This window comes from Poecilia reticulata, chromosome 2, assembly GCF_904066995.2.
Source record: "Poecilia reticulata chromosome 2, P_reticulata-male-v2, whole genome shotgun sequence".
Taxonomy (NCBI): domain Eukaryota; kingdom Metazoa; phylum Chordata; class Actinopteri; order Cyprinodontiformes; family Poeciliidae; genus Poecilia; species Poecilia reticulata.
Window position 1 is genome coordinate 3,594,214 of NC_088831.1, and position 23,125 is coordinate 3,617,338.

General features: G+C 44.7%; 2 protein-coding genes across 4 annotated transcripts; one reads left to right on the forward strand and one right to left on the reverse strand.

The window, feature by feature from the left end:
* Positions 1-3,721: 3,721 nt before the first annotated feature.
* Positions 3,722-12,264, reverse strand: LOC103473521 (oxysterol-binding protein-related protein 11). Of its 3 annotated transcripts, none has more exons than XR_014090713.1 (14): positions 11,796-12,261; positions 11,593-11,661; positions 11,345-11,520; positions 11,080-11,159; positions 10,827-11,009; positions 9,890-10,094; positions 9,324-9,460; positions 7,799-7,939; positions 6,668-7,118; positions 6,204-6,390; positions 5,469-5,651; positions 5,242-5,395; positions 5,017-5,166; positions 3,722-4,941 (listed from the first exon to the last, which is right to left on the reverse strand). XR_014090713.1 is itself a non-coding variant. In XM_081615043.1 (14 exons), exons 1-13 carry the CDS (start codon positions 11,909-11,911, stop codon positions 5,101-5,103), a joined length of 2,148 nt encoding a protein of 715 aa, XP_081471169.1. In that variant the 5' UTR covers positions 11,912-12,264; the 3' UTR covers positions 3,722-4,941; positions 5,079-5,100. The 3 variants fall into 3 exon arrangements, 2 of the variants coding, with proteins under 2 accessions (XP_081471169.1, XP_081471168.1); XM_081615043.1 differs by having other exon boundaries at positions 5,079-5,166; positions 11,796-12,264; XM_081615042.1 differs by having other exon boundaries at positions 3,722-5,166.
* Positions 12,265-12,707: 443 nt separating this feature from the next.
* Positions 12,708-17,737, forward strand: LOC103473542 (glycerol-3-phosphate dehydrogenase 1-like protein). The gene is made up of 8 exons (XM_081615054.1): positions 12,708-13,164; positions 13,447-13,624; positions 15,886-16,026; positions 16,092-16,230; positions 16,335-16,447; positions 16,533-16,766; positions 16,872-16,978; positions 17,259-17,737. The coding sequence occupies exons 1-8, from the start codon at positions 13,124-13,126 to the stop codon at positions 17,353-17,355; spliced, it is 1,050 nt and encodes a 349-aa protein (XP_081471180.1). The 5' UTR covers positions 12,708-13,123; the 3' UTR covers positions 17,356-17,737.
* Positions 17,738-23,125: the final 5,388 nt, after the last annotated feature.

Here is a 23,125-nt window from a genome sequence, read left to right on the forward strand (position 1 = left end):
TATAATAACAATGTTATTATAATTTAATATTGTTATTTTTGCTATTGTTTTTTTAATGCCAATATAGCAGTTAGCGCAGTCTGTTTTCATGCTGCCATAGAGCCGCAGTTGGAATGTAAACGTATAAAATGCAGCACAAATACCTTCATTATTGATCTGGAAATGATTAAATGTTTAGCATTGTTGTTTTCATTTAACTGAGTTGTGCTTATTTGACGCTAAGCTGTCAGCCGTGAGCCGTCAGGAGCCCTGAGCCGTCAGGAGCCCTGAGCCGTCAGGAGCCCTGAGCCGTCAGGAGCCCTGAGCCGTCAGCAGCCCTGAGCCGTCAGGAGCCCTGAGCCGTCAGGAGCCCTGAGCCGTTAGGAGCCCTGAGCCGTCAGGAGCCCTGAGCCGTCAGGAGCCCTGAGCCGTCAGCAGCCCTGAGCCGTTAGGAGCCCTGAGCCGTCAGGAGCCCTGAGCCGTCAGGAGCCCTGAGCCGTCAGGAGCCCTGAGCCGTCAGGAGCCCTGAGCCGTCAGGAGCCCTGAGCCGTCAGGAGCCCTGAGCCGTCAGGAGCCCTGAGCCGTTAGGAGCCCTGAGCCGTCAGGAGCCCTGAGCCGTCAGGAGCCCTGAGCCGTCAGGAGCCCTGAGCCGTTAGCGGTTAGCAGCCCTGAGCCGTTAGCGGTTAGCAGCCCTGAGCCGTTAGGAGCCCTGAGCCGTCAGGAGCCCTGAGCCGTTAGGAGCCCTGAGCCGTCAGGAGCCCTGAGCCGTCAGGAGCCCTGAGCCGTTAGCGGTTAGCAGCCCTGAGCCGTTAGCGGTTAGCAGCCCTGAGCCGTCAGGAGCCCTGAGCCGTTAGCGGTTAGCAGCCCTGAGCCGTCAGGAGCCCTGAGCCGTCAGGAGCCCTGAGCCGTTAGCGGTTAGCAGCCCTGAGCCGTTAGCGGTTAGCAGCCCTGAGCCGTCAGGAGCCCTGAGCCGTCAGGAGCCCTGAGCCGTTAGGAGCCCTGAGCCGTCAGCATGGAGCCATCACTAAGTTTCGCTATGACAAAAACTGGGACGTTTACTACTGGTTACCTTTGTGGTGCTGACTAACTAAGTAGTTTCCGTTCATCAGTTTCATTCAGCTGGACATGAAGTTGGCTGCAGTCCATGATCCATTTCTTGTGTTATTCCAGGCTCCTTTTTGGTTTTGGAAATGTAATAAATTGTATTCCGCCCTCTGCACGTTCTGGGTAACGGCTGTCGGGAATGCACATTATCCACTGACAACTGGAATCGTGATTATCTATTATTTTCCTCAAAATTTCTCTGACCCCAGCTTATTTTCTATGACAGATACTGTAAATGTCGGAGCTCTGTTCTTGGAACGCCGATTGATCAGTTGCTGACAAGTGTCCTGAAATGATTGGGGGAGGATTGCTCTACGTCAGCATGGGGGCGGAGCCGATGAATTAACCTCAAACCTGATTACCCTCTGAAGTGATGTTTTTGGAAAAAACAAAAAAAGAATCATTTCATTGTCGTCTGATTAAATTTGCATATTAAATGTTCAGATTATGTTAATTTCCAATTTATATATAAAGAAAACAAATGGTCCAAGACACAGAAATGCCAAGATCAATGACATAGTTTGCAACTGTTTTTATTATTTAAGGAATATTTCGAAGCTGCAAACTATTTTATCACAGAATGAGTTAGAAATGATTGTCATGCTTTTATTTCTTCTCGTTTAGATTGACTGTAATGGTCTTTTAGTGGAGAGAAGTAAATCTTGTATTACTCGCCTGCAGGCTGTGCAAAACGCTGCAGCCAGACTTTTAACTAAAACCCAGAGAACAGCTCACATAACTCCTGTTCTGGCCTCACTGCATTGGCTTCCTGTATATTTGAAGAGTCATTTTAAAATTTTGGTCTCGACTTTTAAAGCTCTTCATGGTGAGACTCCCAAATATATACTGGATCTTTTAAAGCCTCTCTGTCTGCCTAGGACTTTGAGATCTTCTAATCAGATTTGTTGGAGGTATTTGGCTGTGGCGAGACATCGACTCACTGAGCCACAGGATCTACAGCACTGACATTGGGACTAGAGAAGTGTGGTCAGATGGTTACAAAGAGAGGGAAGGTCATCCACACAGAAGGGCAGGAACAATAGCAGACATAGAGGACAGTTACAAGTACCTGGGAATACCACAAGCAAATGGCAACCTGAATGAGGTCACAAGGAAAGGAGGGCTTACCAGTAATCAGATACCCTGCATGAATAATTAGCTGACCAAAGGAGGAGATAAAGACTCGGAAACTACTGACCATGCATGGAGGGTTCCACCCCAAAATCCAGCACCCTATACATGAGCCACAAGGAAGGTAAATAAGGCAGGTGTTTCCTTGAGTTTTGGTTTTCTAAATTGAGAGAACCAAACCTTTAGAGAATCCTAAAGACCTTTATCGGAAATAAAGGCCCCTCTTAGAGGCAGAGCGACCACAAAGCTGATTTGTTGGATTCTGTGAAGACGTTTGCAGGCTAAAGAGGAAACCAATTCAAGAAGACTCACCGAGTCTAAGTGGTTCCACCGCGCAATCTCCTCCTTAGGGTCAATTGTTTGACTAAATATGATCATAAAATCTTGAAAAGAATAAAATACTGAACATAAATATTTTGTTGATAAATTACTGGGCTTAATGTTTAATTTTTCTTTTGTATTTGAATAAATAAAAAAATTGTTCTTAAAAGGATAAATCAATTTTATTTATAAGGGACCCTTTCTTACTAAAAGCAGCTCCAAGATCTGTACCAACAATTAGCCCTCAGGTTTCTGACAAACTGTTCCACAAACAGGAGCCATGATGCTGGATAATAAATGACAAACTATATGATCATGTAAAAGGTTCAAATAAGATTCATAAATATAAATGTATCTGTATAGAAAACAAGGACAATGACAAAACAAACCCTAATAGATTTCTATTTGCCTTTTCTCTTTCCCTCTGAGCCTCGCGCGGTGCATCTGACCTCTGACCTCAACTCCTCAAACCTGTCCTCCCATGGTCCAGATGATGTCCCAGCCGATGAAAGTGATTGAGAAGATCTGGAGGATCAAGAAGACAGAAAAGACCCCCATCACCTCCAGGGGACAACTGTCAGTCTCCTGTTGGGCATTTGGACTGAAAACTGTGAAACTGAGCTTTAACAACCTCTGCTGGTCTGAAGTCCAGTATCAGCAGAGGAAGAAAAGCTAAACATGCTTCGGAGCTGTGAGAGAAGAAGACTGAACTGTTGACGCTTGTTTCATCTGTGGACAACATGGACATTTCCTGAGGGACGATCTGGACAACCCAAAGATTCAACGCCAAAACCAGTTGGACTGACAGGAAGCCGGAGGAAAGAGACGGGGGAGGATTTCACTGCAGCATCGCCAAGACCGAGTGGGGGAGAGGGGCGAAAAGACATTTAAGTTACACACACACACACACACACACACACACACACACACACACACACACACACACAGACAGTCACTGCAACGGAAACTGCTTTGCTACAAACACTGTCCACATTTACAAATCTTTGTAGAACAATAGGCATGTATTGCATGGGCAGGACCCAATAACTATTTAAATAAACCCTTCACTGTTATTTAGAAGTGGAGGACATTAATCTGCTAATCATTCTGTCCTTTTCAGAGTATTAATAGTTTTGAACCATGTTGTGTGTGAATGTAAAAAAAAAAAAAATAGAAATGAAGGCTGTTGTCAGAGTTTAGAGTTTTATTGGATTATTAGCACACGTCCGTTCCGCTACGACATCGGTGCATTTCACAAATCAGCAAGACAGACGACAAGAAGTCCAAACCCGGAATTAAAAAGTGACTTTCACTTCCAAGCTCTGACTCTTTAAAGAAAAATAGAAAATCAAAACATGAGAACAGAGCAGACATCAGTGCATCGTTCAGGTTAACCACTGGTGGGAAACAACCGGCTCTCCCTGGAGGAGGGAGGAGTCGCTAAGGCACCAGGACTGCAGGTGGGGGGAGGGGGGGTTAGCTTATCGATGGCCGAGTGGACTGAACCCGCCTGGAACCGGACCGGTGTCACTGGGACGGGTTCTTCACACAGAACCAGAACCGTTCCAGCTCCACAGGGAGGAGGGAACAAACAGAACCGCTTTAAAACTGAGAGGAGATCCATGCAGGAGAACCCGGACCTGCTGTTCTACTGGCTGGGCAGGGCCGGAGCTAGAGCCACCTGGAGCTGGGGGGCCCAGCAAGACCAGCAGCTACAGGAACCACATGGGGCCCCACAGTTACAGGATAAACTGTTAAGCTTTTATTAGCTGTTAATAAAACATGGAATGGTTCATAAAAATTGAAAAATTAGCATGCTTAAAGCAATGTTAACCCCTTAATAACCATTTATTACATGTTTATAATGCTAAACTGTCATTAAGTGTTTATAAGCACTAAATATGTAATAAATGATTTAAAACTAGTAAAGTGACTTTTTACATGTTTAGATGGATTAAATGAAACCTGAAGATGCTGGATTAATTTATTAAAATGTAGTTAAACAGAAAAACAAAATTCTACATTTTTTTGGAAAAAACACCATTCACTTAGACAAAAAACAAACTAATGAATATGTGAGACAGAGTGAAGAAGGCCAAATGAGCATATATGTATATACATATAGATGAATAACATCTGCTAACAAGACGTTGGGGGTAAATTTCTTAGATTTCTTGAACCAGTTTAGATATATGAACCGTTCTGCAGTGGGATTTTTGAGCAGTTTTCCTGTGAAGTTCGTCCTGATTGGTTGAGCTGCTAGTCTGGAACAGACGCAGCACGTCGCTCGCCCCTCTCTCTCTCCTCAAACAAACGCTCCTCTTAACCAAAGTGAAGCTGAAGGTGGAGAAAAGAAGCAAACCAAGCAGATCCCAACCCTCCGAACCGTCTTAAGGCTGTTAGTACCTGTACAAGAATACGTCGAGATATAAAAAACGAGCAGCGGAGCAGCAGCTCGTCCTCTGAGGCTCCGAGCGTCACCTGATTGGCCGCCGGCTGCCAGAGTGCCCCGCCTTCATCCCAACTGTGTGCAACTCACTCACATTCAGCCACCTAAAGCTGGACTTAAAGACAGGAAACGTAGGACTTTGAGTTCTTCCAGAGAGGCTTGCTGTAGGCCCAGCCTTCACCCTGCAGAGAGAAACAGGAAGTCGTTTGGTTCCTGCTGCTAGGCGACAAGAAGGGCCGGCTGTGATGGACGCTCACCTCCCGGTCAAAGTATCTGGTCCTCCATGGCGTCTCGGTCTCGGCCCGCTGGCGCTCCTCGGCCCGCTGCCGCTCCTCCAGGACCCTCTTGTGTTCGGTGGCTTTATCGATGTCCTTCTGCCGCAGCGCCTCCGTCACATGCTGCCACAGCCGCCTGCAACACCAGTTCACCACGTTGGACAACGGATATCAACAACATGGACGCTTCCCGCCAGAACCCAGCCCACCTGGACTCTGTGGGCGCTTGCTTCTCTATGGGCCGGACCCGTTTCCTGGTGACGGGCAGCTTGGTGACGTCCACCACCTTGGTCTCTCCGCTGGTGTAGCTGAACTCCAGCACGCCGTTCCACTCACCCTGAACCCGACACACCACCACATTGGTGGGGTTGTGCTTCACCTCTGCCGTTACCCTGAACACCAACAACAACGTTTATCAGGAGCCAACGCTAAAGTGCTGTACCAACGCCATATTCAGCTATGCTGACACTAAAGCTCTATATCAATACTGTATTTAGTGGAAGCTGATAGCCAAACTTCAATAATGTCCATATTGTGTTTGTTGTCCATGCTTTATTTTCTTAATAGTTGATAAGTAAAACTTCGACAGCTTACCAAACAGCCAACTAAAGTAGCGTTTTAGAATCTATCTGAAAACGTTTAGCACACTTGGCTTCCCCTAAATTAAACCTTAGCCCTGCTATTGGTGTATTAGCGGATAATAAATCCATTATTAACACTGCAATTGTGTAAATAATACACATTTACAAAGGCTAAACACTTAGGGTGGATTCTCCCTGGGTAGGCGGGTTAAACCCAAACACCTGGAGCTGCGTCATGCTAACAGCACCAGTTGTTTTTCTATCCTCCAATCAATGGATGGTGTTATGTGACGCCAGTATCTCTACCCTAACCACCAGCTGCAGGATTAGCTGGTGGTTTCCATGGCACCCAACGGTACGTACTTGTGTAACTTTCCGCCGTAGAAGGGCTTGGTCTGGAAGGTGATGATGGCCGAGTATCCGGACTTGTTGCAGGCGATGTTGACCTTTCCGCCCAGCTCCACCCAGGGCACGGTGAGGATGGAGCGGGCGTAGGCGCAGGGCAGCGTGAAGGTGTACTCCTCGTCGTGCTCCAGCAGATGCAGGCAACCTGGACAGAGACGTCGTGAATCAATCAGAACAGGTAAATCCTCGAGAGGCGGCCGTGAAACCAGACGCTGAACATCCAATCCCACTGGCTCTGATAAACCTCATTAATTACTCACAGCCACCGTTAAATATACATCAGCTGCTATCTGTACTTTCCAGTCTGCATTAAGTACAGAAGAAGCAGCATATCCTACAGCCTGATGGCTTCAGGAACTGAGAGCGCAGTGCTGATCGAAGCCAAGTTAAAGCCAACGCCACCGGCTGGTGAGTTCACTGACCTTCTCCGATCATGGACACGCCGATGGACATCCCCATGAACTTGCTCTTGGTCCACACGTGTGTGTTCACACACATCTGCCTCTCCGCACACTCTGCGTAGAAGCCAGACACCGGGGGATGATGGGACACCTGCTCCGCCACAAAGCGCACCTGGTAGGGCTCCGGGGCCTCGGCGGGGGACTCGGCTTCCCCCTGGAGGGCCTCGGGCCCCCGAGGGACCCTCCAGGAGCAGTGGAAGGTCTCTCCGATGATGGGGTTGTAGGGCTTCTTGGCGATGGCGCCCTTGCGGCCCTCGTGGAATGACGTGAGGTAGTACTCCACAAAGCGGATCATGCGGTCCTCGGGGCTGTTGCCGTCGGTGATGGTGACGAAGAGCTCCGGGTGCGACATGAAGTCTGCGTACATCTCCAGCAGGGAGCGCTTCTCCAGGATGAAGGTGGGCAGGACCACCTGAGGGACGGGTTTACACGTCACACCCTCCAAACCGAAAACCTCAACTCACCACAACACTTAGCTGGCAGCTTCTGGTTGCTATGGAGATCACAGTTTACCTGCCTTCTAAGTAGTGCTTGACTCATTTAAATCACTTTAAATATGAGTTCTCATCTTTCCAATCTTTAAGAGTAGCTAAGGAGACAATGATTAAATGAATCAACTCTAGAAAGATCTACTACATTCAGTCTGTAAATGTATCGGCTAGCTGCTAGTAGCTTCATCCAATAGGACAGTTAAGCGCATCAATCCTAATTATACTAATAAAAATCTATTTTATTGTAAAAAAATGCACCAGGAAAATCCTGATTGGAGCATCTGGAACAGAAGCGACAGGATTTGATTTGATTGTGACTAGAGTGACAATCCTGACCCTGATTTTAGATCATTTAGTAAAACTGATTAAACACCACAGATAATACATGAGCATGAGAACTGCTGTGTGCCTGGTCTCCTGAAGGGGGCAGTGCAGGTCACCCAGTTCAGTTTTAACCAGAAACTGTAGAGAGAAGCCATCAAGGCGTTAAACCTGGACATTTTGAAGATTGATGCTTTACTAGCAAACATTTTTTTGAACCAACAGCTTCCCCTTCTGATGTCAGGCTGATCCTGATCTGTGATTAGTGGACGGGTCGTACCCGGGTCAGGTCCATGCCCAGCTTGAGCTGCGACAGCAGGTGCAGGATGACGCTGCGCTCCTCCTCCACGGCCCCCAGGTCTTCCTCCATGTCCATGAACGAGTCCTCCACCTCGTCCTCCGGGTCCACCTCCTCCTGCTCCTGCCAGACAGAGCCCAGGGCAAAGCCCAGCGCTTCAGGTCACACAGCTAGTACAGTAGATATTACAGTAACACTCTGCTGGTTCTGGTCTGTTCTCCACCCAGACCAGCAAAAACGGCTGCTTTGTACTCAAAATACAATAAGCTGCTCTTTAAAATAATAAATTAGATAATTTAATGAGATTTTGACACAGAATAAAATTAATCTCTTCATCTTGCTCGTTCTTAACTTTAGTCAATGTGCAGTTAATATTTAGTCATTACTTAACACCATAAACACCAGTTTGTCTACTTTTAACAACCTTTTTCTTATTCATGTCTGAGGTTGCTAAATAAAAAGCACCATCTGCTCTCAGTTAGTTTTTAATCGCTCCAATATGTGGATGCCAATAACCAATATCAATTATCTGTCATAAAAACATTAACATCTATGAATCCCCATCTGTGACCCTTGCACACACAGAAAATGATTCTAGAAATATTCATTGCTTATTTGTATTTTTATTTATGAATGTTATTAAGCTTCAAGTTGTTCCCACAGTAGACAAAACTCACAAGTTTTAACCCTTTTTATTATTATTATTACTAAGTTTGTAAAGTTATAGACGTTGTTTGGGTTTAAACTGGTGGATTTAAAGGAAATCACCTGGCAGCTTATTAAATCTAACTTCTAAACTCTGATTGGTTCACTCAGGTTGGCCGCATGCTACACTGTTAGCATCAACTCAACCCAAAAGCTATGCAGGAAATAACTCGAGTCTCATAGGAACCTCTTGGCTTCCTTGGCATTTTATATTTTTAATTCATGACTTTTTTCTTGTTTGAAATTAAATCAAATTGCATTTTTAAAATTTTCCAACATATGAAGACTACTTTCTGTATGAATTAGAACTTTACACTCCCTCCTGTTCTTAACCAAGTTAGTTTCAATTATATGCAATACAAAAAAATAGAAGTCAATAAAATGAAACATAAAAATCAGAAATATCAGTTTTTAATTTGCTCTTTCACTTGCTTTTGATTCATTTTCTTTTAAATGCATAAACATTGCTATTTACAAATTGATTTATTTTTTAATCATTTTGTGTGTAAACCCTGGAAAGAGTCTGGTTTTAATGTCTCCTCACTGAAGATGAATTATGAACTGAAATCTATGAATTTAGTGACTTTTTCCACTAAACAAAGAAATGTTCCCGTTTTATTTACAGGTATTTTAATGGCTAAACTTCATAAATATGTAACTGAAACTAATGATGGCATTTATGAGAAACAGAACAGTTACGACCCTGGAAGAGCATTTTAAAAACTGATCATGTTCGAAGTTAATAAAGTGACATTAAACATACAGTGAAGGAAGCCCGTCTCCATGGTAACGGCATTCTTACCCCAGAGCAGCTGGAGGTGTCGGGGGCGCTGAGCGGCAGGCAGCCCCCCTCCAGTGGGGTGTGGTCGTCCAGCGGACTGCTGCCGTTCTTCAGGACGTCGTCGGCCCCTTTGCGCTCCAGCCACTCGATGGTGGGCCCTGTGGAGGCAGGCGAGGGCCCCGCACAGGCGTCAGCAGCCGAGCTCATGGTGGCACCCCCTCCCCGCCTCGCACCCCCCCAGCAGCTCCACCTGCTGCTCTGACCCACTGGAAATAACCTGGCACCACCACAGACCGCGGCTATCACCACAACCTTGCCCCGCCCACAGGAAGCCTCCTGCTACTCTGATTGGACGGCTGCTGGCCAGGTAAGGAGATCTGCTGTGAAACTGGGACACATTTAGCCGAGGTAGCGCAGTGGTGAGCGGGTCAGAGCGCTGCTGAGTGGGCCGCTGCTGCCTCAGGACGAGGCTCCTACCCGCTCCACCTGCCCAGGTGAATATTTAACAGGTGCAGATCTAATTACCTGTCCAGACGGCCAGCTGCTCCGGTTCCCATCAATAATGCAGCATAATTCCAGTCACTCACCTCCCAGGGCGGCCCGCTGCCGCGCCACCTGCTGCAGCTGCAGGATGTGCAGGCACTCGCTCAGGCAGCTCATGGTGGCCATGGAGGTGGCCTTCAGCATCAGCAGGTCCTGGTCCAGGGGGGACAGGCCGGGGCCCGGGGCCGCCGGCAGCCCCTCGATGCTCTGGATCAGGTCCCGGTGCTGGCCCTGGGCCTGGCTCATCATCTGGACACAAACAGAACCACATCTGGGTCAGAGATGAGGCAACATCAGCTCTGATTCTGCTGCTGCAGCCTGCCAGCAGTGCAGCAGCTCCCCCTGCTGGACACACAGTGCACCACCACTCACCTCACCCCACTGCTGAATATTACATGATTTAAGACAATACAGCTAATTACACATCAGCAGGAAATCACACTCTGCCCTCCCGTCTACAGCAGGGGGCACCAGAGTGCAGCCCAGGGGCCATTTGTGGCCCTTGCACTGATTTTTTTGTGGTTCCCAACTGCAGTTCAAGAATAGTAACAATTTCTTACAATGGAAAATGTTACGTACAACATAAAGTATTTGTGTTTTTACAACCAAACTGTTAGTAGAATGACGTCTATCTAGAATTGTCAACTTTGCAGCAATTAAATAAACTGATTTAATTTGTTAAACTTCAGTAAATATGGGAAGTGTTTAGAAAGAAAGCGACACGATTCCTGTTTTCATAACAGGATACGTTTTAATATTCTAAAAACTCGCCATATACAAAGTGGATTTAAAGACTAGATGCCTTTATGTGGAAAATCCTTTTAAGTTTTGGATCTAAAGGGAATAACATCACATTTCTTCAAACAAACAAAACAAAACAAAAAGCAGACTGATCCAGTCTGTCTGCTGATTCAACACGATTCAGAGACCAAACCAGTTACAGACAGACGGGTGTCGGCCATGTTGGGGTGTGTGTCGTACCTCCCTGGCGTCCAGCAGGTGGTCGGGCATCAGGGACTTCCTGCTGGAGTAGACAGAACCCTTGTGGTTTTGCGTCCAGCCGAACAGGGCCGAGGTACTTTGACTGGGCCGCCGCAGAGACAACGGCGAGCTGGCGCTGCTCTGGGACGCCACAGAGTACCTGCGGCTGGGGGCGGGGTTGCTCTGGGAGACGAGACACACACGTGAGGAGATGGTCTAGAGCCGGTCTGGGTCAGAACCAGACCTCTCTTACCTTGCCCAGGGCCTCGGTGTGGTGCTGAGTGCAGATCTGCAGCCGGCTCACCCAGTGCTGCCTCTCCTTGGCGTCACTGGCTACACACACACACACACACACACACACACACACACACACACACACACACACACACACACACACAGAAGAGAGAGAATCATCGATCCTGCGCCTCACCGGCTGCACATAATGGACCTGCTGCAGATCAATACCAGCAGCTGGATGATGGTGATGATGATGATGATGGTGGTGGTGGTGGGCTCACCTCGCAGCTTGTACTGCTCTCCACTGATGGCGTTTACGGTGAAGGTGTGGGAGTCCTCGTCGCTGGGGGAGATGACGGCCCCAGCCAGCGGCAGGCTGCCCCGGGGCTTCTGGGAGCGGGACTGCTCGTTCACAAAGTACTCCAACAGACCCGCCTCGTTGTTCAGGACGAAGAACCTGGAGGAGCAGCCCGTCCCGTCAGTGACCAGAGCATTTGGCTTGAAGCGCCAGCGCCAGGTCACAACTCACCTGTACTGCCAGCCTGTCACCAAGTTGGTGTACTTCATCAGGTAGCCGTCAATGTTCTCCATGTGATCGCTTCGGACAGACAGAAATGTTTGGGTCAACACAGACTGATGATCAACGGCTCTTGACAGTCAGCGCTCAGGGCAAAGTCCGCCAATTAGCTCAGGTGAGTCAGGTTGGCAGGTAAACAGAGCAAAAACACCCACCTGTACTGCCAGCTCTTCCCGCCCGCTCTCCCCGAACTGGGGGTTCTGTTCGGGGGAAATACATCTACTTTCCCCTCGTTCTCCGCGACCCGGACCGCCGCAGTTTCCCCCTGCATGGTCACAAGGCAGAACCCTTGCCTCCGTCAGCCCTGCTCCTCCTGCGGCGGCGGAGGCTAAAACTTCTGATGCTAAGCTGAGATTTGATCACCCAGCTCGAGCTTCTGGGTTCTAATTTCGCCCCACTCCAGGAAAAGTCATCACCCGCCTCTGGGAAAACCGGTTTGGAGCTCTCCTTCAGACAGTGAGCGGACTACGGCTGGGGAAACATCATGAAACGGTGTAGCTGGGTTAACAGCCTCTGCTAGCTGATGCTATTTACTGCCTCAACAGGAACGCGATTGTCACGTGACTGTTTGACTGCAGCGCATTTCCGGTTTGGATTTAAAGAAATAAAACCATTTTTAAAAAAAACGAGAAATCAAAACCCGCTGCTAATGATACAAAATAAAAATAATTTTTTGTAAAAACGCAAAAGTTTTCCAATGTACAAATCGTATGAAGTACATTCAGAGTACTTCAATTTGCCTCCAAGAACGCTCACTCGGCCATGTTTCTACAAATACATCGTTTCGTTTGTAAAACAGATATAACGCTGATCAAATTTCAAATCCCTGTAGTCACACAATTTGCTAACTGAACTTATTTATCACCTCATTAATGTAACTTATTTTCATTGTAAATATATTTACAGTATATTGCTAAGAATAAGTAGTTTAAATATTTTTCTATAAATAACGCAATATCTATTTTGTCTTAATATTAGAATTTTTACTTTTAAATTTAATTTGATTCTCGCAATCTTAAAACCCTTCACACCATTATTTTGAAAGTCTCAAACCGGAAGACTAACCATTCAGAGTTCTGCTCCATAGTAGACGTTATGATTAGCGGTATCCTAATTATTTAGTGGTTATTTATCAATCGGCGCCCTCTAAAACAATAGTGCAGTTTACATGCTGGTGTATTTTATTTTTACGCCCCCAACCCCGTATTCGGCTGCATTATTATCGTCGTTAAGAGTCATTTAATCTTTTTATGTGGAGCTGAAATGAGGAAGTGTGTGGAAATCCATTGAGATTAGCAGGTTTGTGCTCCACTCAACACTTCAGGTTGCTGAAATTCCACGGGAGGAATCGGAAGGCGGAACCGTGGCGAGCTCAGGGTGGAGCGAGTGTCTTTTAGCAACAGCAGGGCGGATAAGGAAGTTCTTCTGGCGAGTGGAGAACAACGCATACTTCAGTCTGGAAAAGCGTTTATCCAGTTTCAACATGCCTGCTCAGAAAGTCTGCATCGTTGGATCTGGAAACTGGTGACTTTACTCTATATTCATGTTTTTTTTACTTTATGGCTGCTTTGTTGTCGTCAGCGTTTAACTAAATTTGAATTAGGCAGATTCAAACCTGCTGGGTTAATATAATCTGATTATCTCTACTCTGTGTCACTCCAGGGATTTAAATATCCTCTTCTCTTCTTTTAAATGTGCAAATAAACCATTAGCATCAAAGCTTTACCAAAACTTGTCACCCTTTGTTAAATAATGCCCTGTGATTGGCTGGAGTCCTCCATCCTGAACTTGTGGCTCTTCCTCCAGGGGATCCTCCATCGCCAAGATCATCGGTCACAATGTGAAGGCGTCCAACCGCTTCAACCCCATGGTGAACATGTGGGTCTATGAGGAGATGATCGATGGCAGGAAGCTCACCGAGATCATCAACACCGAGCATGAAAACGTCAAATACCTGCCGGGACACAAGCTGCCCAAGAATGTGGTAGGGTGTTGGTGTTTCCGAGAATTTATCCTCCACAGTCGTGTCCCTACAGGAGCAGGAATGTCCCTGGAAAGAGTTTATCAGAACCAAGTCATTAATCCTGACTTGGTTCTGGGGAGCGGAGCAGTACTGACTGGGAAAGATCAAAGTGTGGCCTTCAAGCCTATTGGTAGTGGCACCATCATGCTCTGGGACTGTTTCACCATTCATAGATAGAATTATTTTAAAAAATCATTAATTTCTCCAAATTATTCAACTTCCAACCCATATCTGCCTAGTAACAGGACAGGTGTCCAACCTGAATGTTTCCGGTCCACCATTTGCCTTGGCTGCAACTCAGTGAAGGTGCAAGTTGCTAATAATTAATCAGTATGCTTTTGTACTGTACTTGTAACCAGGTACAGTGGACCCCCGACTAGTCAAAGCTCAGTTTGTGCAGATTTTTCTGCGGGAACGTAACTTTAAATAATTTGTAGAAAATTTTACAATTTGTGGATTTTGTTTTTAGTATCTATAATATTCCAGACAAAATGCAGCTTGGGAAGCTGAGATATCTAAGAGTGATTCTACTGGACACATTGGCATTTTGCACAGCAGCCAATCTGGGAGTGCCATTTATTTTCCTTGGCACTGATTGGATGTAAGGCTGCAGCTAATGATTATTTTACTAATTGCTTAGTTTGATGATTAATTGGATAATCAGATTTGTGCAGATTTTTCATTGAAGCTTTTTTATACAACATTAGAAATACGTAGAAAGATGTACATAAACAAGTTGTTTCTTTGTCAAATGAGAAAATATTTTTGCCTAAATTTCAATAAGAGCATTTCTGTAATGAATGCTTGATCTGCAGCAAAGATATAGTTATGGTTTCATTGCTGCAGATCAAAGCAAATTGTCTTTTTTTAGAGCCTGGATGCTCCAGTTAACAATTAATCTACTACTACATTAGTTGAGGGTCATTTCAATAATCGATTTATCACGATTGATTGTTTCAGCTGTAATTGGCTCAACCACCAAGAGGAGAGACAAGGAAGACTGTAGATGTTAGGTTCTGCTGTAGAGCTATGCATATTTAGGTATATTTGGCATTTGAACTGTTAAAGTAGATGTTTTTAGAGAGATCCTCAACTATTAATGGATTATAGCTATTTGTGTGTGAAAACATCCAGGGGGTTCCTGTAAGTCTAATTTTGATCATTTCTAGAAGAGAGACCTCAACTTGAACCCAAATCAGGATGAGAACTCCACTGTGCCTGATAGTTTCACTGTAATTATTTTGCGGAGAAGTTGTATATATTTCAGTAGCGTTTCACAGCAGCATGTACAAGCGAGGGGTGGAACAAGATCACGTGACATGAAAACATCATAACATTACATGTTAACTCGTGAGCGCTTGCCAGTTGTGGTCACTACAGTTTCACCTGAAGAAGTTGGGTTTGGCAGCATTTTGGGTTTTTATCCATCCATCCATTTTCTTGCACCCTTGTCCCTTAGTGGGGTCGGGAGGGTTGCTGGTGCCTATCTCCAGCTAACGTTCCGGGCGAGAGGCGGGATTACCCTGGACAGGTCGCCAGTCTGTCGCAGGGCAACACAGACACACAGGACAAACAACCATGCACACACACACTCACACCTAGGGGCAATTTGGAGAGGCCAATTAACCTGACAGTCATGTTTTTGGACCGTGGGAGGAAGCCGGAGTACCCGGAGAAAACCCACGCATGCACAGGGAGAACATGCAAACTCCATGCAGAAAGACCGGGGCCGAGAATCGAACCCAGAACCTTCTTGCTGCAAGGCAACAGCTCTACCAACTGCGCCACTGTGCAGCCCATTTTGGGTTTTCAGTTGGAACTATATATAAACTGTAAATTATTTAGGAAAGCATTGGTATAGTTTCTGGGTGGACATGTAAGTGTGTGTTTATTTACACAACAGCCATAGCCTTCATAGGGCAGACGATGTGTAGAGAGAGAATCGTCCCAAGTTCTGAAGAGATGAAAATGAAAAGTCAGTGTGTTGCATTTGTTGCGAAATCAACAAATGCAACAAATGCTTCATTCTGTAAAAATGCAAAATGAAGCATTCATTTGACCTTTAAAGTTCTTTTTTGAAAATAATAAAATCCGTCTCATTCTCGTGAAAGCAGTATTTTGTCTCGTCGCGAGTTTTGGGTATGGCCGTAGCCTGGGCAACATGTTTGAGACGTCAGTCTGGGGTGTGTGGTCTCTAGTGACAGAGGTTGCCGTGTTTCCAGGTGGCTGTTCCTAACATCACCGAAGCCATGAAGGGAGCCAGTATCCTGGTCTTCGTCATCCCCCATCAGTTCATCAGTAAACTCTGCAACGAGATGAAGCCTCACGTGACGGAGGGAACCATCGGGATTTCCCTCATCAAGGTGGGGTTGTGTTGGAGTAGCTGGCTGAAGAGGGTTCTGCTGCTGAATGCTGTGCTGCTCTGCAGGGAGTCGATGAGGGTCCAGACGGCCTGAAGCTCATCTCCGACATCATCAGGGAGAAGCTGCAGATTGACGTCAGCGTGCTGATGGGGGCCAATATCGCCAACGAGGTGGCCGACGAAAAGTTCTGCGAAACCACCATTGGTCTGCTATCGTTCTGGTTCAAAATGGGAAAAGTGCTGATGTTGGCAGCCCACACCGTGACTTCCAGTTTCAGAGTCTGACTCAATGTTTCCGCTTCCATGAAGGGGCGAAGAACGAGGCGCAGGGCCAGCTGCTCAAGGAGCTGCTGCAGACGCCCAACTTCCGCATCACCGTGGTTCCTGAGAGCGACACGGTGGAGCTGTGCGGCGCCTTAAAGGTACACACACGCGTCAGCGCATAGCTGACCTCCACCCGTTTCTGCTTGACCAACTGTTCTCTGACCCTCTCTATCCTCATCCCAGAACATCGTGGCGGTGGGTGCTGGCTTCTGCGACGGCCTCGGGTTCGGTGACAACACCAAGGCGGCGGTGATCCGGCTGGGCCTGATGGAGATGGTGGCGTTCGCCAAGATGTTCTGCAAGGGCAACGTGAGCTCTGGCACCTTCCTGGAGAGCTGCGGCGTGGCTGACCTCATCACCACCTGCTACGGCGGGCGGAACCGCCGTGTTGCCGAGGCCTTCGTCAAAACCTCCAAAGTGAGTCAGACACAGGAAGTGCATTGCAACGTTTTCCCTTCCTCACTTAATGTAATTGAAATGAGCTAGCTGCCAGGCATCATGGAGCGTTGTTTCCCTGTGCAGTCCATTGCTGAGCTGGAGGCCGAGATGCTGAACGGCCAGAAGCTGCAAGGTCCACAGACCTCAGCCGAGGTCTACAAGATCCTCCAAAAGCAAGGCATAGTGAAGAAGTAAGTTCCCCACCACATATACAGCAGCTCTAGTACCATTTTTATATGTACGTAGTATTAAAATTACATGTCCACTGTCTGACCTCACAAATGGATTTCTGTAAAAATGGTTCAAAATTTCCAGAAAGACTCTTCTAAACCTTGTGGGATAACACAGTAGAAGCTGTTGGTTACATTATGTTAAAACCTGTTAATAAGCTTATTTTGTTTCCCTTGTGCATTCATAATGCACACTTTGTGTTTTCTATCACTAACGCTGTAAAATGTTTGTGTCCAACAGGTTTCCTTTGTTTGTTGCTGTCTACCAGATTTGCTATGAAGGGAAGGAGGTGAAGGAGTTCATCACCTGTCTGCAGAACCACCCGGAGCACATGTAGCCTCCAACTGGCTGCAACCTCAACCTCCCCCCACTAGAGGGTGGCAGAGATCCACAAGACAAGCGCACAACACAGACAACCTGGCACGTGAAGAGTTTTTAACTTTGACTTGCAGTGTGTGTTTTTGTTTTTTTTAATTTTCTAATTGTTATTTTTACTGTTACACTTTGTGGGGACAATCATTAATGCAAACTCTTTTTTTCTTCATGTTTTAATGGGTCCAAATTCACCATTTATAAGTCAGAGTGCCAGAAGTGTCTTCACTTTTTTACTTTTATATATCCCTACACCATGTACATCCCTGATCTCAGAAAACCAACAACGGGTGTGATTTTTTATTTTCATGTGAAGTGTTTGACTTATTAAAATTGGTTTCCGAGAAGCTTTGAAGTCTTTTGTTTTCATTGTGTGGAAAACATATCAGCTTTGAACCATTATGGCAGTAAAGTCACACTATTTAAATCTGCATTATACATGTTAAAATCACGTTGTACTGGCAAATCCATGATGGACCAATCATTTGATTTTTACATGTGGATTTTTGGATTTGTTTGTTAGATTCCAAAGCAGGCAGAAAGTGATTCCCATGTAACTCTGTACAAAAAGCCATTTAAGCAACAAACTGCTTTCTTGTCCCATCATTCAGACCAGAAAAACATTTGGGATTCCCCAACACATTTTCTTTCTATGTGCTTTGACCTTTTGTGATTTTCCATTTTGGAATCTGATTTCTAACAATCACTTGTGTTTGTGTATCATTTTAAACAGGAAATACAAAACAAGCCTCCAGTTTTGAGGGTTGACAAAGAGCTAACAAAGAGTTTACCTAAAAGCAAACGGGTAGCATTTTAGTGCTTGTATCAAAAATACAAATATACTTTGAGTGAAAAATACAATTATTTTTCATTCAAACAATTGGTCTATTCAGAGCTAAACACCAGAGCAACTTCCTTCATTAGCTAATGTAGCCATAAGCATAATTAATTAGGTCAAATGAAATTATGAAATGGAATGTACATTAGCACCTTAGCATTTGAATGAGCTTCGACTAATTATTACAACTGATAGCATATCAGGTCTAAAGTGAATAGAGATGTAAGAAAAGTACATTTTCTATGAAGGCTTTGTCAGCTCTATTAGTCTTTATTTGACAGTCGTCAGACAGGACCGCGGGTTATAAGACAGGGAAGACATGCACCAAAGGTCGTTATCCATTGGCGCATGTCAGACTGAGTTATTCCCGGTTATTTCGTGTTGTCATAGACATAAGAATAGACCCCGCATTGGCTGCTTTGGAGCAGGAAATACGGCGGCCATTTTGGAGTGGTACTCCCTCCCATAGACATAAGTTAATTTAAGTTTTCCTTATATCATGTCTATGGTCCAATCAGCGACTTCTTAGGTCTCCCACTGGGACGTACCTCTTCCGTTTTGTTAATGTAGTGTTTTTGTTAATGCTGTAGTATTTTTGTGCTTTGCACCTCAGGGCCACCGTAGTCCAAATTATCTGAAAGCACAATTTAAGCGATGCAATTCTTACCTGTTGGAAAGTGGTGGCTGCAAACTCTGGCGTTGTTAGTTTCTGCAACTCCTGCTTTCAGCAGTAGATTGATCCACTTTTCTCGTCTTTTTTCGATAGGTCTTTTTAAATTAATTCCCTTGTCCCTAGCGTTGCCACCTTTCAGAAATTAAAATAAGGGACGCCCACCATGGCGCGTGTCGCCCGACTCTCATGGGGTGGGATGTCCGCTGTAGTGATAGACAATATTTTATGGCAGTGTTTTTTGTTTTTAAAAATGATCCATAGAGCAATCCAAAATTGCACTCCAATCAGAGTAGCATACTTTAAACACGTTTAAGTAAGCAAGTATAAAAACTATTTGGTAAACAGCTCAACTAATGAGTAACTGATCATAACACGTGATTTAATTATCAAAATGTCTCCTCCAAAAGTATAAAAAATTATGTGAAAATGTTGGTATTGTAAAGATTATTACTAAAATATTTATACAAATGAGTTAGGCCGGGACGCTGGTTCAAGATCAAATTTACCACGAGGGCCGGGGTAGTCAGTGTTTTTCCATAGCAACACTTAAAAAAAGAATGAAACAGAAAAACAGAGCATGATATATAATCATTTGATATATTAAATAAGCCAAAGGGCCACTTGTGTCTACAGAAATACAGGTTCCAGATCCCTTTCAGATGGAAAGTATGGTCCTATTTTAATACAGCAGCTAAAAGTGCAGTACTATAAATTTTAATTCAATGTTAAAGTAAAATTGGGTTGGTTAAAATAATCCACCACTGAGTATTAACAAAATATATTTATTTAGCATAATTTCTTCTGTACCTTTTCTGGTCCCCATCTAGCACCGCCCCTGGGCAGCAGGTCTATGTCTGACATTAATATTACATTAAATGACCACTGAACACTAATTAATAAAATATGTCAACATTTTTTAATACAACATGCAGAAAGCCCTAACAAACTTTTTTAAAGTAGAATATACAGGCCCTTCTCAAAAAATTGGCATATTGTGATAAAGTTCATTATTTTCCATAATGTGCTATTTTAAATTCATAGCACACCAACTGAAATATTTCAGGTCTTTTATTGTTTTAATACTGATGATTTTGGCATACAGCTCATGAAAACCCAAAATCCCTGTCTCAAAAAATTAGCATATTTCATCCGACCAATAAAAGAAATGTGTTTTAATACCAAAAAAGTCAACCTTCAAATAATTATGTTCAGTTATGCACAAAATACTTGGTCAGGAATCCTTTTGCAGCCTTCAAGGCGGCATGGAGGCCATCAGCCTGTGGCTCTGCTGAGGTGTTAAGGAGGCCCAGGATGCTTCGATGGCCTTAAGCTCATCCAGAGTTTTGGGTCTTGCATCTCTCAACTTTCTCTTCACAATATCCCACAGATTCTCTATGGGGTTCAGGTCAGGAGAGTTGGCAGGCCAACAGTAACACCATGGTCAGTAATACCAGTGGTTTTGGCACTGTGAGCAGGTGCCAGGTTGTGTTGAAAAATTTAATCTTCATCTCCATAAAGCTTTTCAGCAGATGGAAGCATGAAGTGCTCCAAAATCTCCTGATAGCTGCTGCATTGACCTGCCCTTGATAAAACACAGTGGACCAACACCAGCAGCTGACATGGCTCCCCAGACCATCACTGACTGTGGGTACTTGACACTGGACTTCTGGCATTTTGGCATTTCCTTCTCTCCAGTCTTCCTCCAGACTCTGGCACCTTGATTTCCAAATGACATGCAAAATTTGCTTTCATTCGAAAAACGTACTTTGGACCACTGAGCAACAGTCCAGTGCTGCTCCTCTGTAGTCCAGGTCAGGCGCTTCTGCCGCTGTTTCTGGTTCAAAAGTGGCTTAACCTGGGGAATGCAGCACATGAAGCCCATTTCCTGCACATGCGTGTGCACGGTGGCTCTGGATGTTTCTACTCCAGACTCAGTCCACTGCTTCCACAGGTCCCTCAAGGTCTGGAATCGGCCCTTCTCCACCATCTTCCTCAAGGTCCGGTCACCTCTTCTCGTTGTGCAACGTTTTCTGCCACACTTTTTCCTTCGCACAGAGGTACCTTGATACAACACTCTGCGAACAGCCTATTCATTCAGAAATTTCTTTCTGTCTTACCCTCTTGCTTGTGGGGTGTCAATGATGACCTTCTGGACAGCAGTCAGGTCAGCAGTCTTACCCATGATTGTGGTTTTGAGTAATGAACCAGGCTGGGAGTTTTTAAAAGCCTCATGAATCTTTTGCAGGTGTTTAGAGTTACTTTGTAGATTCAGATGATGAGGTTAACTGCTCGTTCAGAGAACCTTTTCATGATATGCTAATTTTTTGAGACAGGGATTTTGGGTTTTCATGAGCTGTGTGCCAAAATCATCAGTATTAAAACAATAAAAGACCTTAAATATTTCAGTTGGTGTGCAATTAATCTAAAATATATGAGTTTAATTTTTATCATTACATTATGGAAAATAATGAACTTTATCACAATATACAAATTTTTTTTGAGAAGGACCTGTATTTATGTAATTACTGTTAATTTCTTAGTATGATTTGTTCTTTAAATGACAATTTTTGTGATTTTGGCTGATATTCTTTAAAAAGCAAATAATCAAACCCTAACAGTCTACTAAAAGCATAATAAGAAACTTAATCAATAATAAAATGTTCCATCATATCAGCCTCAGGATATGATTGAGGGATGAAGAGATTCTGATTTCTGGTTCTTTAGGTTCTAACCGGGTCTGCTGTCTTCCTCTCCTGATCCATTCTGTCTAACATCAGACAGCAGCACACCACGCCACGATGAACACATTTATTTTAATTGCCTGTATTCATCCTCACTAACAGTGTTGAGTCTGGGATTTGCGTCTTCCCTCTGGTCTGTATCTTTACGAGACATTTTGCTTCTAAGGACATTGGAGTATCGAGTCAAGGACGTTTTGAAAAGACGCGGTTGATAGCAGATGGTTAGAGAGAGAAAATATGAGGAAATGATAGGACCAGTGAATATACCTATTTTGTTTTTTTACCTTTTTTTTTTTTACTATGGACCTTTTTGTGTCTGGAATAAAGATTGATTGATTGATTGATCGATCGATCGATCGATCAATCTGGGCACAGGAGAGCCCTCTTGTCCTGCGGGGACACACCCGGCGGGATTCACCCTGGATTTATTGATGATAACAGGATTTCTGCTGTTTGGAGCTTGCGGATACCTGGTTTATTGACAAATGTGTGACGGACTTAGCCAAACTAGCGAACACTCAGACTGTTGGTGTGGACAGAGACACAAGTTGGATGCGAGTCTTGCTGAGACTTGGAGCCCAGCTGAGGACTCCAAAACTCATTATCGGGATGGAATCAATCTTGGAGAAGTTGCTAGTTTCGGCTCAGTGGAACGACCAAACTAATTTGGATAATTGGAATAATTGAGACTTTAGGGAAGATTGAAATCTAAATCTTCCAGACGTTAAGACATTCTGTTTCTGAATTGGCGTGTCGCCTTAGAAGGGCTGCATATTTCCAATTTCCTTCAAGATATGTAAACAAAACACTCCTTCCCACTTCACCCCCTCCTTTTAACTTTGCAGCTGTGGAGCTAAGCTCTCAAAGGACATTCCTCGATAAAAACTGCACTGGACCTATGTTTGATGTGTCGTATGCTGTACCTCTTTCTGCTTTGAGATGATCTCTCTCTTAATTTACATTTTATGTAAACAAGGAAAAAGATGACAGTGATACAGCAATAAATATCTCAAAGTAAGCATTGTGCTGCTGGTCTTTTCTTCTTTTATACTTTGCACCAGAAGCAGAACAAATGTTCTTCTGATACGGTTAGAATCAAATCACAATTTCAGCTAAAACTCAAAACAAAACACACCAGAGTTCTCTGGCATCGGTTTCGGCTGTCTGACGGCCGCAGTTACCACGGTTGCTGGAGGTATTTGTTGATCACAGGTTGTCCCAAGGATCACTGACAAAGACACGCATCTATGCACACATACTTAAGATCAATTTCTATCTGTTGTGTCCCACTAGCCTGGGAAAAAACAGCTCCTTGATTTACGCTTTGCTTCACACACTAGACCCTCGGCTATTGAGAAATGATTGTCTAATGGAGGTGTGAACTTCAAGTTCCAAAGAATTAGATTACGATACCCAGTTGCTGGTGTTTGGCCGTGACGTATAAAATGTGCCAGCTAGATCATGAAGGAATCTACGCAATGAA

Coding starts and splice junctions, on each gene's coding strand:
- LOC103473521 (XM_081615043.1), bottom strand. CDS start 11,911: ATGCAGGGGGAAACTGCGGCGGTCCGGGTCGCGGAGAACGAGGGGAAA. Junction 11,521..11,592: donor GTGACAGGCTGGCAGTACAG/GTGAGTTGTGAC, acceptor CTGCTCCTCCAG/GTTCTTCGTCCTGAACAACG. Junction 11,160..11,344: donor AGAGCAGTACAAGCTGCGAG/GTGAGCCCACCA, acceptor GTGTGTGTGTAG/CCAGTGACGCCAAGGAGAGG.
- LOC103473542 (XM_081615054.1), top strand. CDS start 13,124: ATGCCTGCTCAGAAAGTCTGCATCGTTGGATCTGGAAACTG. Junction 13,165..13,446: donor ATCGTTGGATCTGGAAACTG/GTGACTTTACTC, acceptor CTCTTCCTCCAG/GGGATCCTCCATCGCCAAGA. Junction 16,448..16,532: donor AGCTGTGCGGCGCCTTAAAG/GTACACACACGC, acceptor TCCTCATCCCAG/AACATCGTGGCGGTGGGTGC.